Source organism: Stegodyphus dumicola, chromosome 11, assembly GCF_044657685.1.
Source record: "Stegodyphus dumicola isolate Sdum_Otavi_A_Nest chromosome 11, ASM4465768v1".
Classification (NCBI taxonomy): domain Eukaryota; kingdom Metazoa; phylum Arthropoda; class Arachnida; order Araneae; family Eresidae; genus Stegodyphus; species Stegodyphus dumicola.
Window position 1 is genome coordinate 55,154,384 of NC_140778.1, and position 21,375 is coordinate 55,175,758.

Genomic DNA, 21,375 nt, shown 5'->3' on the forward strand with positions numbered 1-21,375 from the left:
TCAAATTTAAAAATTTTTAAATTTTAGTTTTCCTGTTATAGCAAAAGTTAGCCTCTAAACTTGACTTATACTGTTATGTGACTGGACCCCCAATATTTATTATTTTATTATTAATTTTCCCCCATCTTTACATCTATTCAGCTTTACAAAACACACTCATTACACACACCTGAAAGACTCTATTTAATGTAAATGATAACAACTTTGACTACACTCATGAACACAATCGTGGGTTGTTTTTTTTTTTAACAAAATTCTCTTACTTCCTTTCCTTTTCTTTCTATAGGCCTTTTTTTTTTTTTTTTTTAATTATAAATAAAAAAATTTTTTTCCTCTCCATTACTTTTGGGCCATTTATTTTTTACTTTATTTTGTCCCATCTTTTCTTCCTGGCATTTCGAACTCGTATAAAATGTACGAAGTTCCTTTTTACTCTCCTCTGAAATACAAAATTGGCCTCCTTTCTATATACCTTTCCTTCGCACCTATGCTTGATTTTTCGCCCATCGGTGCAGAAAGACTTAGCGGGTGCAACAAAAGACATCTGTCTACTTTGTCTGTCTGTCTGTTTGTTAACAAAACATTTGCCTAATCTGGCATCATTGTAATAGGTTTGCTGTCGGTATGACATCAGAAAACGATTTCGCATAGGAAGAACGTGGTTGATAATTAATTTCCTCAGACTCTGAAACATTGGTTGACAAACGTAATCAAAACTTCACTTAATCGTAATCTAGGCTATGTGATATAATTCCATAAATCCATAACTAAACATGTACCTATATCAGGGAAAGAAATCGTATTTGTATGAATTAAAACAAATAAATTTTTAATATAGTGCTGTCATAAGCTAAGGCGCTTAGGCACAGTATGTATTATTGTTTTGGGCTAGGTGTTGAACTGGAGCTTGAAGCATCCAAGAACTACTTGGGGTTGCGGTAGCAGAAAACAACCATTTAATCGGACGATATGTTGAATATCAACAGAATCTGCTGACAACTGAAGATTTATTAATTGTTACCCATTCAGGTAACAAAAATTAGTGAACTAACATAACATAAGCAAAGTAAAATTAAAAGTGACACGTTCTCAGTTATTAAAAGAAATCAGTCAATGTTGAAAAACTTTACTCCAGTGATTTTGGAAAGATTTGAAGATTAGTACTTTTCACTTGATCATCTGACCTTACTTCTTGGAGAACGCTCACTGTAGGATCAGGAATTCATTGATGTAATCCATTGTAACTCTTTTTTTCAAGTATTCATTGTCCTCAAACACTGGCTGAAGTAGTCCACTGCAAAGTCCTTGCTCTCCTCACTGCTACCTGCTACCCTTACAATGGTTTGGGAAAACAACTTTTAAGTTGGTTGCATCCAAATTTTGCATATTGCAGCTATAAATGAATCATACAAATGCCAAAGAGCTAGTTGCTGTATAAGAGACACATTGTAAAACTTAATTACAAATATGATGATAATCTCAGATTAAGCTTCTGTTAATCAACACATTTCATGTCCATGGCAAAACAAAAATATTGTCATAATGTACTTAGCAAGTTATATGATATCAAAACACTCAGCTTTAACAGGTCCTTTGGGAAAAGCAGTATTTAAAAAGAGTACACGAAATCTTATGTGCGAGAACCATTAAAAATAATTTAAATAAAGTCACACTCTAAACATGGAAATGCATATTTACACACAACAAACACCACATGTGTGTAAGATATGTAATAAATCATTTACAAAAAAATTTACTTTAAGCAATCACATACTTATTCACACAGGAGAGAAACCTCATGTATGTGATGTATGTAAAAAGTCATTTAGAATAAAGTCTGATTTAAACAAGCATATGCTTCTTCACACGGAGAAATCTTGTGTGTGTGAGGTGTGTAACAAAGCATTTGGAGCAAGAAGTGACTTAAGTAAGCATATGCTTATTCATACAGGAGAGAAACCTTACGTGTGTGAAGTATGTAATAAATCATTTAGCCAAATAAGTAATTTAAACCACCATGTGCTTAGTCACACGTCACAGAAAAAGCTTCATGTGTGTGAGGTATGCAACAAGTTCTTTACACAAAAGTGCAATTTAATCAATCATATGCTTCTTCACACAGGACAGAAACCTTATGTATGTGAAGTATGTAACAAGTTATTTAGAGTAAAGGGAAATTTAAACACACATATGCTTATTCACACCGGAGAGAAACCTTATACGTGTGAGGTGTGTAATAAGAAATTTGGACCCAAGAGTGATTTAAGCAGGCATATGCTTTATCACACAGGAAAGAAGCCTCATCTGTGTGAAGTATGTAACAAATCATTTAGACTGAAATGCGAGTTAAATGTGCATATGCTTATCCACACAGGAGAGAAGCCTCATGAGTGTGAGGTATGTAATAAGGTATTTGGACAAAAGGGCACTTTAAATAAGCATATGCTTACCCACACAGGAGAGAAACCTCATGAATGTGAGGTGTGTAACAAGTCATTTGTACAAAAAAGCAGTTTAAAGTTACATATGCTTATTCATACAGATAAGAAACCTTATGTATGTCAAGTGTGTAAAAAATCATTTAGACAAAAAGGTAATTTATCCACACATATGCTTATCCATACAGGAGAGAAGCCTTTTATATGCCAAATGTGTAAAAAGTCCTTTAGGCAAAAGGGTACTTTAAATATGCATATGCTTATTCACGCAGGTACACCACCTTAAATATGTCGAGTGTAAAAAGTCATTTACACATTTAGGCAATTGAAACATGCATATGTTTATTCATACAGGAGAGAAATCATATTTGTGGTTAAAAATTTGAAGACAAAATCTCTTATCTGAACAAAGCAAATTAGCCTTAAGTTTTAATCTAATGTTTAATTTAAAATTAATTTAACTTAATGTTTATATTCTGCTGCAGTTTGAATTATATTAAAACTATTATTGGTATTTTTCCATTATACCCCTGCTATGCAGTTTGATCTAAAGTGCAGAATCACTCACTTATATGGTGTGTATCGATGTGTACGTTGACAAGTCAAGGGAGTGCTCAATGCCAAGTTTGTGCAATTCTCTGTTTTTTTTTTTTTTTTTTTTTCTTTTAAGTGACAATAGGTTGATGTGTACATAGATACCAAGTTTGTACAATTCTTTGACTTGTTATTTTCAAGTTGATGCAGAATCGCCCACTTATGTGGCACGTATTGATGTGTGCATGGACAAAATCAAGGGAGTGTACAACTCTCCGATTTTTTTTAAGTGAAAATAGGTCGATGTGTACATGGATACCGAGTTTAAGCAATTCTTTGACTTGTTATTTTCAAGTTTGCTATTTTGAGAAATGCGCGAAGCAGTTGGTGATTTTGCACTTTCCCTAGAGTTTGGGTAGCTTTGTCAGTTGGAAACAATGTCTAGAGTTAAGAGTAATGTTTAGATGCACACACACACAGTTGTAGCTCAAATGGCACAATCGTTGGGTTTCAGCTTATATTTGGCTTCCCTTTCATTGACACCAGAAAGCATGGCATTATAGAAAAATACTATATTATTTAATTCATATTGTTTAGATTTCCCAGAACGAATTTAAGTAGTTATATAATAAAATAAACAGGAGCATGGCTGATAGCAGTAATGAGCAAAATGACTTGAAAAATCACTTTTACGATTTGACTGAATTTAGTTTTTTATAATTTAAATTACTCCTTTAAAAAGTATTTACTTTATGTTTAGTTATATACATAACCATGTACATTAATATATCGGTACTTTATTTTCCAAAAACATATCAGTTTAAATACTAGCTGGTATTTTTATACAGCAAGAAAATTATTTATGTAATTTATTAAAATGACATTTTACTTGGTACTTGTCTTCTATAAGGGACTTGCCGCAGTTCACGCTTAAGAAAATGCGAATTGTTGCCGAGTGTTGTAAATATCTATGATATGGAATTTGACTACAATAAACAAGAAACTGGAAATTCATTTATTATATATAAAATGTAAGTTATTTAATATACAGACACAGGAGGAATTTAGGGTGAAGTGCAGTGTTGTTTGGTGCTTTTTACAAGAGTAAGAAGGATTGGATTTTTGTCAGTTTCCTTTGACTTTTTAAGTGAAAATAGATCGATGTGCACATGGACAAAGTCAAGGAACTGCACAATGCCTAGTTTGTGCAATTCTCTGATTTTTTTTAAGTGAAAATAGATCGATTTAAAAATGGATACCGAGTTTGTGCAAATTCTTAAAAACACGCCGAGCAGTGGATGATTCTGCACTTTCCCCAGAATTAAATATAAATCTGTGTTTAGTATAGTATTTAATTCAATTTTTTCAACAATTTATTTAATGACATAATTTAACAGGACTTATTTAATATACAGGTTGCATCAGAAAAATGTATGCATACTTTGAACTGTCATATAAAATTTATTATCATACCTGTAAGGTTAAGTTTATCAGAGAAAATAATGTTATGTTGTCTCAACATCTAGCTGCAGGGTCATTGGTTTAGCTGTGCAACCCAGTTAGTGCCAAAAGAGTAACATTGACATGGCAGATGTATGTTTGAACTTCCAAGAGCAGAAGCAGGTTTTCAAATGGTACTGGAAGTTTGAGAATGTTTTTGCAGTTCAGAGACAATGGAGATGTTGAGTAGGGGATTGATCCACCTTCAAGGTTAACTATTACACATCTACTAGAAAAATTTGAGGTTCATGGAACAATGTGTGATGTGCAGAAAGGCTGATCAGAGAGACATTGCATGGCTACATGTGATGAATCCTCAGTTTTATAGCTGGAAGTGTTTCAATAGTCCACAAAAATTGTCAAGGCAAAGATCACATGAATGTGGTAAGTGTTAGTGATGAGTGATAATATAACAGGCCAGTGGATAGATGCAGGGGACCAATCGAGTTTCCTGCACACTCTCCAGACCTTATGCCCCATGATATTTTCTTATGGGGCACAGTAAGAGATGAGATGTACTGTCGTAAACCACGTCACCTTGACATGTTTTGGGATCAGATTCAAGGGGCGAGCGTAGAAATCCCATTTTTGGAATCAGTCGTGATTCGTACTCAGAAATGTATAGATGAAGGACATTGTTTTGAACATATGTTTTAAACACTATTTGAAGCATTCTGTTTGATTAGAAAGTACACTTATTTTTCAAATTGCACTATAACCTTACCTTTCTAGAAATTTAACTGTGTAGGTTGGAAAATAAATTTTCTATGACAGTTCAAAGTGTGTATACATTTTTCTAACACACACTGTACATTATTTATCATATTTAATACAGTTATGTAAGCAATTTATTTAAAATAACATTTATAAAGATATTGAAAAATTCTATTTATTAAAATGTATCATAAAATTCTATATATTTTTTTCTTTAATATAGTTGTGTAGTAATTTACTAAAAGAACATATATAAACAAACAAGAAAAATCATTTTTTACACTTTTCTAGTGGCTGCAGTCCAGCAATTGCTTCTAATTATGCTTCTACAGTATCATCTACAGTATCTTTTTCTGTTGGAAGATTAAAAATTATCAGTATACTGAGTATTTTGAAATAAAACCCCACTGCATTGACACAATTCTATTACAAAAATGCAGTTAGATCGTTAATTATTTGTTTCTTTCATATGTGCAGATTGGTAACTTTGCTTACACATATGCAAATTGTAACCACGTTTCTTGCCACTGTAGAAATGTGCGAAATTCATTTTCTCAACAAGGCCTTTATAGAAGACTTGTACCTTTTCTAAGCATTTATGAAATGCGTGTGATTAACCTATGTGAAAATAATTATAAAGGTTAATTTGCATTAGTGAAGTTATGAGCTCAAGAAACGTGCACGAAATTTACAGCTACATTGTAATATGGACAACAGCTGCTGAGTGAGAATTTGACACAGCTGAATAAACAACTGAAAAGAAAAGCTTAGATTCTCAGTGTGTGAGATGAAAGTTTTGGCCAGTCAAAAGACTTGAAAGTTACTGAGAGATGTTTTGCTGGTATTGCATGATAAGTAAAATAACAAAAGATTCAATGTAAGATTGTAAATGTGCAAAAGTGTAGCACTATCTTATTCATAGAATGAAAAAGAAAAGTTTTTCAAATTGAAAACATTGTCATTGTCATATTAGAGACCTGCTGTGAAAACCAGAAGGTACTATATATATTTATTTCTCTTCATTGTAGTTTAGGGTTTCACTGTCAGTGATGATGTTAGATTTTCAATGCCAGTGATGTCATTCATAATAGTATGGAATAGGTTTAATTATTTGAAGAAATGAGAATTTACCTTGTGTAGCTTATTTGAGAAAAACAAAAACAGGATATGCTGTATGAATTTATATGTCTTATGAAATATGACTTTGAATGAAAGTATCTAAATAAATCTTAAAAAAAAAATCTTCCTTTAAGTAAATGGAACTCAGCAGCATTTAAAATTTTCATTAATCTTTCTTTACGTTCTGATTCAGTTTTTATTTATTTATTTATTTTTGTAATTCTAGGTATTTTTAATCTATTTAGAAATCCATATCCATAATTTCCATAAAACTTTCTCTACCGTTTCGCTAAATATATGTACAGTCAAAAGTCGTTAATCCGGACTCGTCGGGACTTCGGCGATTCCAGATTATCGATTTTTCCGGATTATAGATCATCAGTTTAAATCTCGTAAGATGGCATGCACAAATTCTAAAATTAAAAATATAAAACCGTAATTTATGAAATAAAGAACAATTATGATCTAAAGGATATCAAAATTTACAAAAAAAGAAGCTTAATATTTATTTGTTTACTTTATTAAACATTTCTTTCAATGTAAGTTGTTTCGTTTTATGTGATAATACTTTCTCTTTAATTCTATAAACAGACATGATTTCTTGTTCAGTTACAAGTCCCGTAATTGCTGTGCCGAGAATACCGACTAACTTGTCAATCGAAATTTTTTCGTTTTCACTAACCTCTCTGTCACCTTCTTCATGTCTTTATCCATTTTTTGCAGCAATTCCACTTTCTGTTTGACGGACATCGAGACATACTTTCGTTTTGTAGATCCTTTGGGAGCTCCAGAATCGGAAATCGACATAATCGAAAGTTAAAGTTTACTTTTATAAAATTGCTCTTACAGTCTGCAAAAAATAATAAGCCGCATCCAATTCGAAGATTAAGGAACAACGCAATCATCAACATTAACTGAAATAGATGATTATATAATTTTAGCTTGCACCGTCCGTTATACATTAAACGCGCACGCGAAAACGTATTCTGCACTTGCGCCTTACGCGCACGCGTAAACGCCTATGCGCATGTGTCAACGCGGCGCATGCGCAGAAAGGTTTTAGCTTTGAGGTCCGGATTATGGGTGTCCGAATTAACGACTTTTGACTGTACTAAGTTTTCTTAAACTGCACTGTTTCACAATCTATAGTGAACTTTAATAAATTATAATTATTTAGTGTTTCACATGGGGTTATTGCAAAATTCTAATGCATTGAAATCAGCAATTCCAGGTTCTAAAAAAAATTTAAAATATGTTTATACTAATTTACGTAACTTCCTGAACTGTTGGATTCATATTATTATTATTATTATTATTATTAAGATTTCGGTTTATGAATAAAAAGGGAAACTAAATTGAATAAAATCAAATAAAATTTCACAAGTTCAAAGAAATTTTTATTCTTGTACTTATTGTATAGATCCTTTAGAAAGTCAGAAAAATTAGGAAACTTGTTTCCACAGTATTATAACTTGTAAGGAATAGTATGATGGTGTAAGCCATGATGCTTTTGTGACAATATTAACAAGTGTTGGAGAAATCTCTGAACTATCACAATGAGAAAAGTCAATGCAATGCTTTTAAGCATGAAGCATCTGCATTCTTGGGAAAAAAAAATCATGTAAATTAAATTCTTAAATTCCACTTTAGCGCGTTAATAAATGTATTATTAAACTGGTTTGTATAAATGTATATATCCTATTATAGCGACACAGAGTGCCACACACCATGTGATATGTATTCACAGCCAATAATCATAAACTGGTGTTCTTAATTTCCTTATTAATTCATAATACAAAGGATGTTTCATAGTACAAGATTGCATTTATGTATTTTATTACACATTATGAACTGTTGCAGTTATGTGTTAAGCTGTTTAATGACATAATCTATGCAGTACTTAATATGCTAATGCAGCTATACCTAATGCTGCAGTGCTCAAACACATTACTAAAATAACGATTGGTACATTGATAACAAAATATAATAGAGTATCAATGCACAAAATGAATAATATATTTCTGCATAGTATAAAAATACAGTACAAAGTCCGTAATTCGGACACGTGCCGATTTCGGATTAGAGGTTTTTCCGGATTATAGATCATAAATTGAAATCTGGTAAGATGGCATGCAGAAATTATACTATTAAAAATATGAAACCGTAATTTATGAAATAAAAAGCAATTATGATCTAAAGGGTATAATTACGGGGCGCAGCCCCCAGCCCACCTAACCAAGACATGCTTGGTCATATGACTCTTCATGGGAGCTAGCCCATCCAACAACAAACGACGAGCCAGCGATCCAGCCGTGCTCAAAACACTCAACAAGAAAACAAAAAACAAAAGAGATAAACTACAAGCCCCGGAAAACCAAATCATCAGGAACCGAGTAACAAAAAAGGTTAGTAAAAGGAAAACGAAACGAAATAATAAATACGACCAGGGAAATTCACTTTATCCCTGGACCTAATACATTCATACAAACGAACAGAAACAAATAATAATAACTGTTAGAAAACAAAACAAACAAACAAAAAAAAATAAATAAATAAATAAAACGACATAAAAACATATAAACACATATACATACATCATTCACACAAAAATGCCTATGGCTTCTTTAGACGAATTTAGAATCCTCATAATCTCTCTAGAATATTCTTCAAGATTCTTATAGTTTTTCTTAAAATCACTGTGAAATTGTTTTCGATATTTAACCCTTGGGCTCCCGGTAATACTACAGTCTTCAAAAAAGTGTTTCGAGTCTCCCAGAACGTTACATAATTTGCATTTATCATTATCCTGTAAACCAAATCTCTTTAAATATGCTGGGAAGCGACCGTGTCCTTTTAGGATCTGATTAACATCAATATCTATATACATTTCCATTTTCTTTCCTAAATTTATATTTTTTAACAAGCCATCATTTCTACTAGAATGTTCCCAGCTAGTTTTCCACTCATACAGAACATGATTAAATAAAACGGAGGTGGCCCTTCTTTTAGAGTATGGGATGTATTTAACAGTAACATTCTTATCTAATATCGCAGCTTTTGCCAATTCATCAGCCCTCTCATTCCCATCATAACCAGCATGAGCTTTCATCCAGTGAATTTTAATATTATGAATGATTTTCAATTGTAAAAATAAATTCTTTATATCAAATACTAAACAGTTTTTATTTTCAGGGCCCGAGAGGGATTGCAGTACAGACAAGGCATCGGAGTAAATATTTATACAGTAACCAACTCCTAAAGTTCTTTTAATCCAATTTAAAGCTTCAAATATTGCGTACATCTCAGCTTGATATACAGAGTTCATAGCATGTAATTTAAATTTCCAATTATGGATCTCAATGCCATAGAAAAAGACAACAAAGGCTCCTCCAATACCGCCCTCGAGCCCCGAGCCATCTGTATAAATATCCAGTTCTTGATGTTTCAAGTAATTACAATCATAAAAAATCGAAATTCTATTAACAGGATGTATATAAGTATCATCAAAACCTCGGAAAGCATCGCTGTTAATAATACAATCATCAATATTTATTCCGTCAACCAAATCATTTAAAAGTAAAAACTTTTGAAAATTTATATTGGGAAGAGAGGGGAGGAATTCCTGCAAGAATACAGACCACCTCCGTAGAAACAGTTCTGAAGACTCTAGTAATAGCCAGCATCCAGCTTCTCTGCAAAGAATTTAATTTATCTCTTAGTCTGATCAACTCCCCTGCTCTAGCACCCCAAGCACCTATTCCATAAAATATTTTCGGTAAAATGACACAATTAAAAATCTTCTTCAATATTGGTGCTTTCTTTTGTAAAATCTCCACATTAAAAGTACTCCTATAAAAATGTAAAATCTTATCAATGTCTCTGTGTAAAAGTTTAAAATGTTCAATAAAATTCAGTTTTTCGTCAATAACTACACCAAGATACTTAATATTTTTCTGAAATCTAATATTTTTCCCATCAAATTTCAATTTCGGTACTCTAGTCTTGGCACCTCCCCTAGGAAAAAAGAGACCAAAAGTTTTATCTACATTAAATTGAATATTTTCACATTGACTCCATTTAAGCATCTGCTTTTCAACTTCAGTAAAAGTATCTTGAATTTTCTCCAAAGAGGTGCCCTTGACAAGAAGCAAAATATCATCAGCGTAGCATATGATTTTTGCGTTAAGAACATTAAAACTAGTCAAGAGTGGGTTTACTATTAGGGCCCAGAACAGAGGAGCACTGCATGATCCCTGCGGACATCCTTTATACAATTGCAAATTTATATCAATATTTTCTGATAAACCTTTAAAAACTATACTTCTATTGTTAAAATAATCCTTAATAAGCAAATACAAATCTCTTGTCACATTTAACTCAATCAATTTATTCAACACGGAGGACCATCGTACAGAATCGAAGGCAGCTTTAACATCAAAAGAGACAATAGCAACATGTTCAGTGCTTTTCAATTTTCGTATTTCGTCAACAACCTTAAAAAGTGCCAAATTAGCTGATCTTCGTTTTCTAAAACCATATTGGCTATCCGCTAGATGATGATTACCATTCAAAACATATAAAAGTCTATTAACAATCAATTTATCCAAAACTTTGGCAAATACTTTTAGCAAACATATAGGACGATATTTTTCTTCATTTTTTGGTATCAAAATAAGTTTACCAACTTTCCAAGTATCAGGAAAAACATGTAGGGACAAACACTTATTATAAAGTATAACGAAAAAAGAAGGGTAATTTACAAAGAGTCTTTTTACTACTCTTGCACGAATTTCGTCAAGTCCTGGAGCAGCTTTATCTCTGAGATTTAATATGACTTCTCTGATTTCTTCATACGTAAAATCCAATTCATCCTCCAAACTTTCACTACTAAAATCATTCTCATTATTATCAAAACCATCCATTTCATCTTCCCCAATATTAAGTGTCTCTTTAACAATTCTTCGATATTCTTCTTTAACATCAATATCCGTTTTATTCTCATCATCTCGTAAGATAATCTGTCTCCTAATTTTATTTGTTGCGATTTTAAATATCCCTTCGTAATATTCTTTATTCTGAATAAAACCTTTATTTTTGAAATCGCCCTTAACTTTTTTAATTTTCTTTTTATAAGAAGCCAAGCACTTTTTATATTCTACTTTTCTTCTCATTCTTGTATCTTCATCTAAACCTTTCACTTGACAACTCTTACGAATAGCACGAATTTTCCTTCTAAGAAGATCCAAATCTTGATTCCACCAAGTAGCACTTCCATATTGTCGAATCCTACATCTTAAGTCTCTCTTCATCCGTCTTTCAATTTGTTTCTCCATGTAAATGATCAAGTCATTAAATTCCTTGATATCATTTATATTAACAAGTCGATCTTCAATTTCCAAGATAAGTCTCCTCATTCTTATACAACATCTATCAATTCTTTTAAGACTGTTTGACAAAACAACTTTTTCTTCATCTTTATCACAAATATCCCTAATTTTTACCACAATATAATTGTGATCACTGAGTGAATTTTCCTCCAAAATCTTCATATCAAAATTCTCTATTAAATCTCTCGGAGAACACAATACTAGATCAGTATAACCATCTCCCCGTGCAGAGGAAAAAGTAGGTTTTGAATCTTCTTTGTTCAATAAAATTAAATCGTTTAAAATAATAAAATCCGAAGTTAAAATATCTCTCTCATCCAAACTTTTTGCCCCCCATATAAAATTCTTTGAGTTAAAATCCCCAATAATTATAAAATCACAATTAAAAATAGATAAGACTTCCTCCAATCTCAAAAGATAACTGTTCAAATCTTCAACTGGAGAAAAATAAACCGAGACCACTCCAAAATTATTTCCTTCCTCTTGAATTTCTATAGCAACTATAATGTCCGAAGTACATCTAACAATAAACTCAATCTTGGAATTCACAACTACAATAGCGGATCTTCCTCTATCTGCATGGATGGTCCTCCAACTATTTTTAATATATGCCATTCTATTTACAACATAATATGGTTCTTGTATAGTAATAATATCAGGTATGTCCTCAAAAATGTTATCTATTGCAGAGAGCCGGCATGCTGCAGCATTACAGTGATTAAGGTTACAATTTAAAATTTTCATAATTAAAAGGATCCAAGATAAAATCAGGTGTGTATAAAATAAAATCAAATATATACAGTTTAAATCAATATATACAATTAAAACAACTTAATAATTGCCTAAACTTACCTGGGAGGCAAGGGTATAAGTCCTTCCAAGTCTTCCAATTGCCTATTTTCCTATAAATCTTCTTTTATATAAATAAATCACACCAAAGTTCAAAAGGTCTTTATTTCACACTGTATAGATATTTTAAATCCAAAGCCACAGGAATAAAAATATAAAAACAAATGAATAAATAACTCTCCCCACCGCAGTATCAAATACAAATCATACTTCCAAGTCTAAATGTTCCTCAATAAACTTCTTCTCCCTTAAAAGTGAGGGACAACCTCTCCAAAGAGAATCATGTTCATAATCAATATCAAGTCCAAATTTGTTTAGAGCCTCTTTACAATTTATACATTCTTTCCTATCACTTTGACAGTTCTTCTTTTCATGTTTACCACTACATCCAGAACAAACTTTTTCAAATTTACAATTTTCCTTAACATGGCCAAATCGGAGACAATTCATACAACGCTTAGGTTGGATAAACAATTTCACCGTATAAGACTTCCACCCAATCATAACTCTATTATCATCTAAGATATCTTGTTGACATTTAGCAGATACTTCAAAAATCCTATGAGACACTCCGTATTCATTTGTCTTAATACGAAACAGGGATCTTACACATTTTCCGTCGCATACACAATATTCTCTAAGATTATCCATAACTAAATCATCTTCTACTGAATCACTAATATTGTACATGATAATCTTTGGTTTAATAAACCTACTTCTATGTGTTCGAATAAGTGTATTCAATTTCGGATTTTCTGAAATTGCCTTCTCTACAATAGAAACATCTGTCCTATCCTTTAAATTAACAATCATGTCTCCATTTTTCCTTCTATATGTACTAAAACTTTTAACTCCAATGTCCTGAGGCTGGATTTGTGCATTCAATTCATCATACACATCTACATTCCCTTCAACTGGCTTAATGATCTAAATGTTATGAGATTTTACAAATTTTACAAAAAAACGCTTAACATTTATTTGTTTACTTCATTAAACATTTCTTTCAATGCGCTCATGCGCAAAGCACATGCGTGTAATGTATGCGCATTCTTTACGCGCATGCCTAATGTATGCGCATTTTTTTGCCTAATGTATGCGCATTTTTTGTGGCTTTGAGGTCCGGATTATAGATCATTCCGGATAATGGACGTCCGGATTACGAACTTTGTACTGTATTGAGTGAAATTTCAGTTCATTGTGAAAATGTGTAATAAGTAAACCTCTTGCACAGTTTGGATTATTTAATAATAGCAAAGCATGCTGAGAGTGGATATCTCAGGTAAGAAATGCTTTCGTGGAGGACTTTCTATTGAAATTCTCTCATTTCATCCAGGGAAACAATAGAAATGCCTGTGCCTGCAGCCCATTTGCCAGGATTTAACCTTCTGATACAATTATTATTCAGCATTTTTAGTTATTGTGTCTCTGTACGTTTTATAAGCATTGTTATGAGATTGTTCCAAGATATTATAAGAAATTTATCATGTTATAAAACGATATCAGCCGTATGTGAATTTGTTATTAATACAAGAATATAGTTAAGAGTCTCTGGTCACATTCTGTGATGCTAGCTTTTTTTCTTTATACGGAAATCTGATAACATAAGCAAAAACAGTATAGTAATTCAGTGTTCCCTGATATACTTATATAATACAGTAAAAAATCTGAACCAGACACCACGTGAATTCTTTCTACGGAATATTAAATTATATACATTCTTTGCTGCATTTCATGTAAACTTATTTCCTCAAATTTCATTAGAGATATATTTCTCATTCAATTAATTCAGTTCTCACTTCGCTGGTAGGCAAAAATACATAAGACCCCAAAATACCTTCATTAAAAATAGAAAAACATATTAAAAAAAGGGTTGATCTTTGGATTATGGTAACTTGGCGATTTTTTGGCGAAAATTTGGCGACCAACTCTGCTACAGCAACCCTCTATTTTTTTTTTTCGCCGCCATTTTGTCTTCACGAAGTAAAGACATGTTACTTTTCTTTTTATCTAGTGAACACTTCTTCCAACAATCTACTAGCCGAATTACACTTATGCTAGAAATTTTATCTAACAAAACTGCTTAATCATGACAAATATTAACTGCAAAATTGTGAAAAAGTGCACAATCACAAACTCCTTGCGCCTTTTTCAGAATAGCACATACACATAAACCATTTACACGTCGACTTAAAAAAACATCCCAGAATTGCACAAAAATGGCATTGCGCACACTCTTCACTATATCCATGTACACTACTTTTTTGTCATAAATTAGAAAAATTTCACGAAAATGCATGAAAATTTTGTGAATCTTTAAATCCGATAAAAAGAACATATATGAAATTACCTGATCGCGAAAAAGTATATACCCTTTCCAAGGATGGACATTTGCACGTATAATATAAATAAAATATCCAAAAACTTTTACCTCTAAATTATCTATTATAAACGTCACCAACGAATTCATAACAAAACATTAAAAATGGTTACAAATACTTAGTGTCAAATATTTAAATTATTTCCATGCACGTTTACTTCGACTGAAACGTATACCAAATTGCTACAAACATAAAATTCACAAAATAACTATCATTTAATTAAAATATAACTAAACCATGTACACGTCGACTTATTTTTACTTAAAAAAAATCCCAGAATTCCACAAAAATGGCATTGCGCACACCCTTCACTATATCCATGTACACTGCTTTTTTCTCATAAATTAGAAAAATTTCACGAAAATGCATGAAAATACTCAACGTATTCTACTCAAACGTATTCCAAAATACTACAAACATATAACTCACAAAAATCACGATCATTAAATTAAAAAACACTACTTAAAATATAAATAAGCACATACATTGAATTAATAAAAATTAGATTACAATCGTAATTACTTTAAACTAAATCATTGCTAATAATAATTTTCCATAATACCATATTAATTTATTTACTCCTTACATTTAGAACAATGCATAAAAAGAATATCCTCAAATGATTAAAAATACTAACTTACCTAATCTTCTTCAGAATCTTCATTACATGGCACGCACACTTCCCTACAGAAAGAGTTCAAATCGGCTGCAGTACTACTGCTAATTTCTAAATCCGAAATCCAGTAGTCAACTGGCAGTCTATTCACCCAGTAATAAGAAATTAATAAAATTTCACCCATACTCAAACTACTTTCAGCAAACCACGTACCCTTCCTTACACTCCGTTTCACAAAATGTCCATTTTCACCAGATTTCTTGCACCGCCATTCAAACTTGTAATATCCTTCCTTTCACACAATCTCAACTTATTATTATTATTATCAGATAAACGCATTAAAAATTTAGAATTCACTTTACATAGCGCCATGCAATCCGAAAATTAATCAACACAATTTCACACAACACACAATGAAGCTTAATACAAAATAATATATTACTACAGATATTTTTTCAAATTTTACCCCCTTTTCCGATTAAAGAACTGTAATTCGTTCATTAATGTCACATGACATATCTCATGATCTCTCATTTCCCTCACACAAAATAATGCGTAATCGGAACTGAGTACTTCTCACGTTATTAACTCCAAAATGTCGCCAAACTACCTGTTACCATATTCCAAAGATCAGCCAAAAAAAAAAAAAAAAAAAAAAAAAAAAAACCCACCAAATTCTGTTAAAACAATTAAAAAATAAAACAATTTTTACAATTTAACTTAGAGTTTCTACACAAAAACAAGCAGTTCGGGCAGAGCTTAAATTGCACAGGAGCCAGTACTGTTGGTTTGTGCAGTAGACTTGAAGGCGTAATGAGTAAGTTTCCTCAAGCACAGTTTTCGTTAAAGAAATCATAAGTCAAAAAAGATTAACTACGAAATCTTTATTTAATAAAATAGGATAATTTTCCTTAACTTAAGCATAACAAAAATAATAATCTTAACGGACATTAAAACTTGAAGTATTGAAAAGGATAACTTACATAGAATCATCATCAGTCCTAAATATCAGGTTTACCTATTTTAGGCAATAAGAAAAAAGGGTTTAATCCTAGTATCCGGTGCACACAGGATTTGGCGACTTTATAATAAGCAGTAAAAGCGGGACATTTACGATGAGTAGTTAAAGACAGTAAAAGCGGGACATTTACGATGAGTATTCAAAGAAAAAATGTACAGTTAAACATAGTATATACTATCTATATAGTATATATACATATACTATGTGTGTATAGTATACATATAGACGTTCTTTGAATCATTTTTGGTGTTGGCGATAATTTTCAAAGTCGCGCCAAGGCTGCACCATATACTAGGATTTTACCGAAAAAAGAAACAGGAACATACTTCGACACCGTACCTGAAAAAGAAGAAAGTACTAACTGCATTAGACCTTTAGCCAGGTACAAGTAGCTAGGGTGAAAATCAAATATACTGCATTGCACACGAACTTTACTTTCTCTCACCAATATATATTTTGGCGCACGTTCGTTTCGTATGCCTTTCGAGTTTCATTATGCAAAATACTTCTTAGTTTTGGGGACATACTCTAATTCTAGTCGAAGCGCACCGGAGCCCTAAATAAGAAGGCTCCGGCACGTTTTTATATAACGGAATAATTATTTTAGTAGAAATTTGATCTAGAAAATTTTATTTTTAGCAATACAATTATATAAAAAATCGCTTATTAAATTTTTATTTATCTCTTTACATTTTATTTAATTTTAACTATTTAATTACTTTAATATTTAATCATTTTAATAAATTGTGAATTAATCGAATAATTAATAAATATTAATTACTAATATCAATTAAATAATTGTTAATTAATTTGATATTCATGAACTATTTAATTTTTAAATTATTAATGATTTTAATAGTCATTTTGTTTATTTATTTACTCTTGTACCTCATTCGTGATGGTCTCTCAAAGGGCTCCGGCACTTCTACTTTTAGAAATTAAGTCCTGAGTTCGGGCAGCAGGCAGAAGGCAGACTTTTTGGTGCGCAAAACTGAAAGTTTACTTTTGATCCTATTCGGCAAAAAGACGCTGAAGGTGCAGAAACTGACTTGATTCACTATTCTGCTAAGTTTCAAATATGAACAAATATGTCTGCTATGGGGAAAAAAAAATAGGCTTAGCCACACTTAAACACTTTTAAATTACTGATAATTCTACATCTATTGCTTGCAGATTAACTAAAGGCATAAAAACCTTAAGGGGAAGATAAGAGTGTTTAATCATTTTTAAAGCAAAAAATGCACAATTTACCAATATATAAGAATAAAAATAAAAATAATAATAATAAAAAAAAAAAAACTGAGCTCACCGAGCGGAGTAACAGGAGTGAGTATATTTTAACATATATATTTACATACGTTTGGTGCAGCCGGTTGTTATGAAAAAGGGAGGTGCATAACTGCGTGTTATAGCAGTCCTATATACAAAATTTCAACGTTTTGATGCTACTCGTCTTTGAGTTATGAGAGATATATACGTACGAACAGACCTCACGAAAAAAATATCTTCTGAATCCATTTTATAATCCGTGTTGGGAAAAACAGTCCTGTATTCTATCTTTACGTACAGTTTCTGTTGAAGGACATTGTTTGAACACCTTTCTTAGAACCGATAAAAGGCTAACTGGCCTGTAAAAAACAAGATCGCCGAGGCATTTTCGGGGGCTTGAAGATCGGTGTAATTATATCAGTTTTTCAAACACTTTGAGTAGCAGCCCATCTTCAGTGTGCAGCAAATAATTTTGACTGATCGAAATATCATACGGATATCAGTTAAATCCTTCTCTGTTCCGTGGTTTTTCTGTGACTTGCTTTTCATCACGTAAGTTAAGTCAGGACAGCACTTTAGGAATGCTATCTGCTTTTGCATGTGTTAGAAGCGTGGTCCAACCCGCGGGTCGCAAGTGAACCTCTTGTTCATTTTGTTGGCACTTGCTCTTCTTTACTGGAAAAAAAAAAAAGTTAGTTAAACATTTGGAAAAACAAAACACCCTTCGTACTGCTTTAAATAATAAATGTAAATAATTATATTAAATATAATAATTAAATAATAAAATTATAAGGTTCAAACAATGAAAACTGTTGTAAATATTGTAATTTTAATAAGGAGAGGAAAAGCCCGGAGACACAGTGCATTTATTGCATTTGTGTACAATTTGGATGTCGAGTATGGTGACATTTTATTGTAGTGTCAAGTGTGCTGTCTAAGTGCTGGAAATTGTCTGCAACAGTTTTTTGTGTTGAGGAATAAAATTCTCGCTTTCTTCTAAAACGAAAACATTGGGCATGAGTACCAACAAAAATTGGAAGAAATCCAGTTTTTAAATAATTTTGCTTTTCTGACAGGTTTAACAAACCATCTGAATGCTTTAACCTTGAAACTACAAGGCAGAAAACAAAATATATCCTAGCTTTATGGACATATCTCAAAAACTTAATGTAATGCAAATTGCACTGAAGGTCAATAATACAGCACACTTCGCATTTTGTCAGCAGCTGAAAGAAGGAAATGACACAAATTTTAGAACCCATGTTTCGTGCCCATTTTAGAACCCATGTTATATTTCAAGAAATAATTACTGGTATCAAGGAAGAGTTCCAGGACAGATTCCAGGATTTTGATTCCCTAAAAACAAAACTGTATACACCTCACTCACTTACTCCAATGGACCTTCAAAGGAAATTTGTGATCTTCAGGCAGATCTATTCTACCAGACTAAAAAGTGTGATGTCACTATACACCGCGAAGATGACATCCGTCCTAGTTCTTGCCGTACGGAATTGAACGTCATTTCTGCAGAAATCAGTTACACTGGCATACAAGGCCTGTTGTTCAGTACATATTATTTTCTTTTGTTACAAGATATTTTGAAAAGCACAGTATTACATATGAACACTCTTATAACATAAATCAATACTATATATTAGTGAAATTATATTGTATGTATACACATATATGCATTTGGCAGTGCATTAAATGAATGCTATATTTGGTACATAAATAAGTCAAATGTGATACATTTAAGTGATGACAATCAATGTGGAAGAAATATTTTTACACTACAGAAATATATAGACATTATGCAGCATTGTTATTGGTATTTCATGTGTTAGGTTGGCATATTTACTAATATTGGAATGAACACTTATATTACGAAAGTTAGATAACTGTATGAACAATGTATTACACGGGATGAGTACAAATATTTGTATATGTTAAAAAGTTGATTCGATGGAACAAAGATTTTTATAACAAAAGGGTTAAATAACTACATTTAAGTAAAAAAAAGATAAATAATATATATATATATGTATATGTATATATGTATATATATATATATATATATAATAAATACTTATATTACAGGAGCTGAAACAGTAATTTAGCTATTTGGGGAATGACTGTGATGAGAGCTGTTCCAGGTTACTTCGTTTTTGCAGCGCAGTAGATTGTGATAGCATGTAGTTTCGATAGAGCAACATTGTTATTTTGAATATTATTCCACCACGCTGCTCGAAGCATGGGTGCTGGTTTTTTTGGATGGAACTTCGCCGTCAAGCGGCATTCAAAGTAATAGTGGTCTGGACTGCCCACTTTCCCACAATCGCAGATGTCTGTGTTGGATAGACCAAACCTATGCAGATAGGCTTTGTACGGTCCATGTCCTGTTAGGAAATGTGACATGTTGCCAGTTTTGCTCTGCAGATCCATGCTTACAATTGGGAGCATTGCAGGTGTACGTCGACCCGTTGTAGCATCATTCCAGCGGCCTCGCCACTGTCTTATAAGAAGTTCGCATGTGGAATGCTTTAGCAGCGAGGTTGGAAGGGTTGTTGGGCACTCAAGTAAGGATGCACTATTGGCAGCTTCTTCAGCCACAACGTCTGCACTTTCATTTCCTAGTATTCTTACATGCGCTGGCACCCAACAGAGTACGGGACGAAAAGGTAAAGGACGAAAGGTGTGATGTCACTGAACATTTCTGGAAAATTGATTTCTAAAGAACGTTTTTCCAAACTGCATAAATTTGCTTTGCAAATGTTATCGCTGTTTGGCAGTACACATGTGTGTGAAAGTGCTTTTTTTTGCTCTCAAACAAATTAAAGAAAAAAACGAGAAATCGCATTCAAAGTGCTTCACTGGAATCGAGCTTAAGACTTTGCCTTACTGAAATTACAGTGAACATTGATAAACTTGTATAAAAAAAAGCAGTGCCAATCATGACATTGATTTCTAGACAGTAAAGTGATATATTAAACTAGTGATTAATATGTAACTCATTTTCTTTCTTTAATGTCTCTGACTCTCTGACCCTCACTCTCTTATACTAACGTTTGATTGCCCCTCGGGAAACTAAAGTTTGGACCACACTGTGTTAGATAATTTGCCAGCGTAGCTGTGGTGCGCTTTTCTGTTGGTGTGCAGGAGATGTTGATTATGCAAAAATAAGAAGCATATTGAGCGACAAACGACTCAAGGAACTGCATACACCGAAGCCTTGTCAGCTTCGGTGTATGCAATTCCTTGAGGGGTATTTAGAGGCGGAACTTTCATGCAGCATCTCTTTACTTAGCTCTCGTCCCTCAGGTCAAATTATCTTTTGAGGATAATGATTGTAAGTTAGCTGACCCATTCTTTTTGTGCATGATTACGTATCAAGAGCCTGACTTCATGATTTCCTTAATTAAGCTGAGTTTTGTCTCTGTATCTCTGCTTTGTTTTACATGTAAAATTTCTCTGCTTGATTAAGTTACGAAGTTTAGAATCTTGGTGTTTTTTTTCTATCATGAACCTCCTACCTCCTACCTATCTTTCGGAG

At 32.4% G+C, this 21,375-nt stretch overlaps 1 protein-coding gene across 2 annotated transcripts; it reads left to right on the top strand.

Annotated features, from left to right (window-relative positions):
* Nucleotides 1–584: 584 nt before the first annotated feature.
* Nucleotides 585–10,252, top strand: LOC118193524 (uncharacterized). 2 transcript variants are annotated; one of them, XR_015043959.1, is made up of 2 exons: nt 585–6,182; nt 9,498–10,252. XR_015043959.1 is itself a non-coding variant. In XM_035364622.2 (1 exon), exon 1 carries the CDS (start codon nt 1,681–1,683, stop codon nt 2,722–2,724), a length of 1,044 nt encoding a protein of 347 aa, XP_035220513.1. In that variant the 5' UTR covers nt 585–1,680; the 3' UTR covers nt 2,725–7,983. The 2 variants fall into 2 exon arrangements, 1 of the variants encoding a protein (XP_035220513.1); XM_035364622.2 differs by lacking the exon at nt 9,498–10,252 and having other exon boundaries at nt 585–7,983.
* The last annotated feature ends 11,123 nt before the right edge of the window (nt 10,253–21,375 follow it).

Bases quoted from the DNA above. Each gene is read 5' to 3' on its own strand.
- LOC118193524 (XM_035364622.2), top strand. From the start codon at position 1,681: ATGGAAATGCATATTTACACACAACAAACACCACATGTGTGTAAGATA.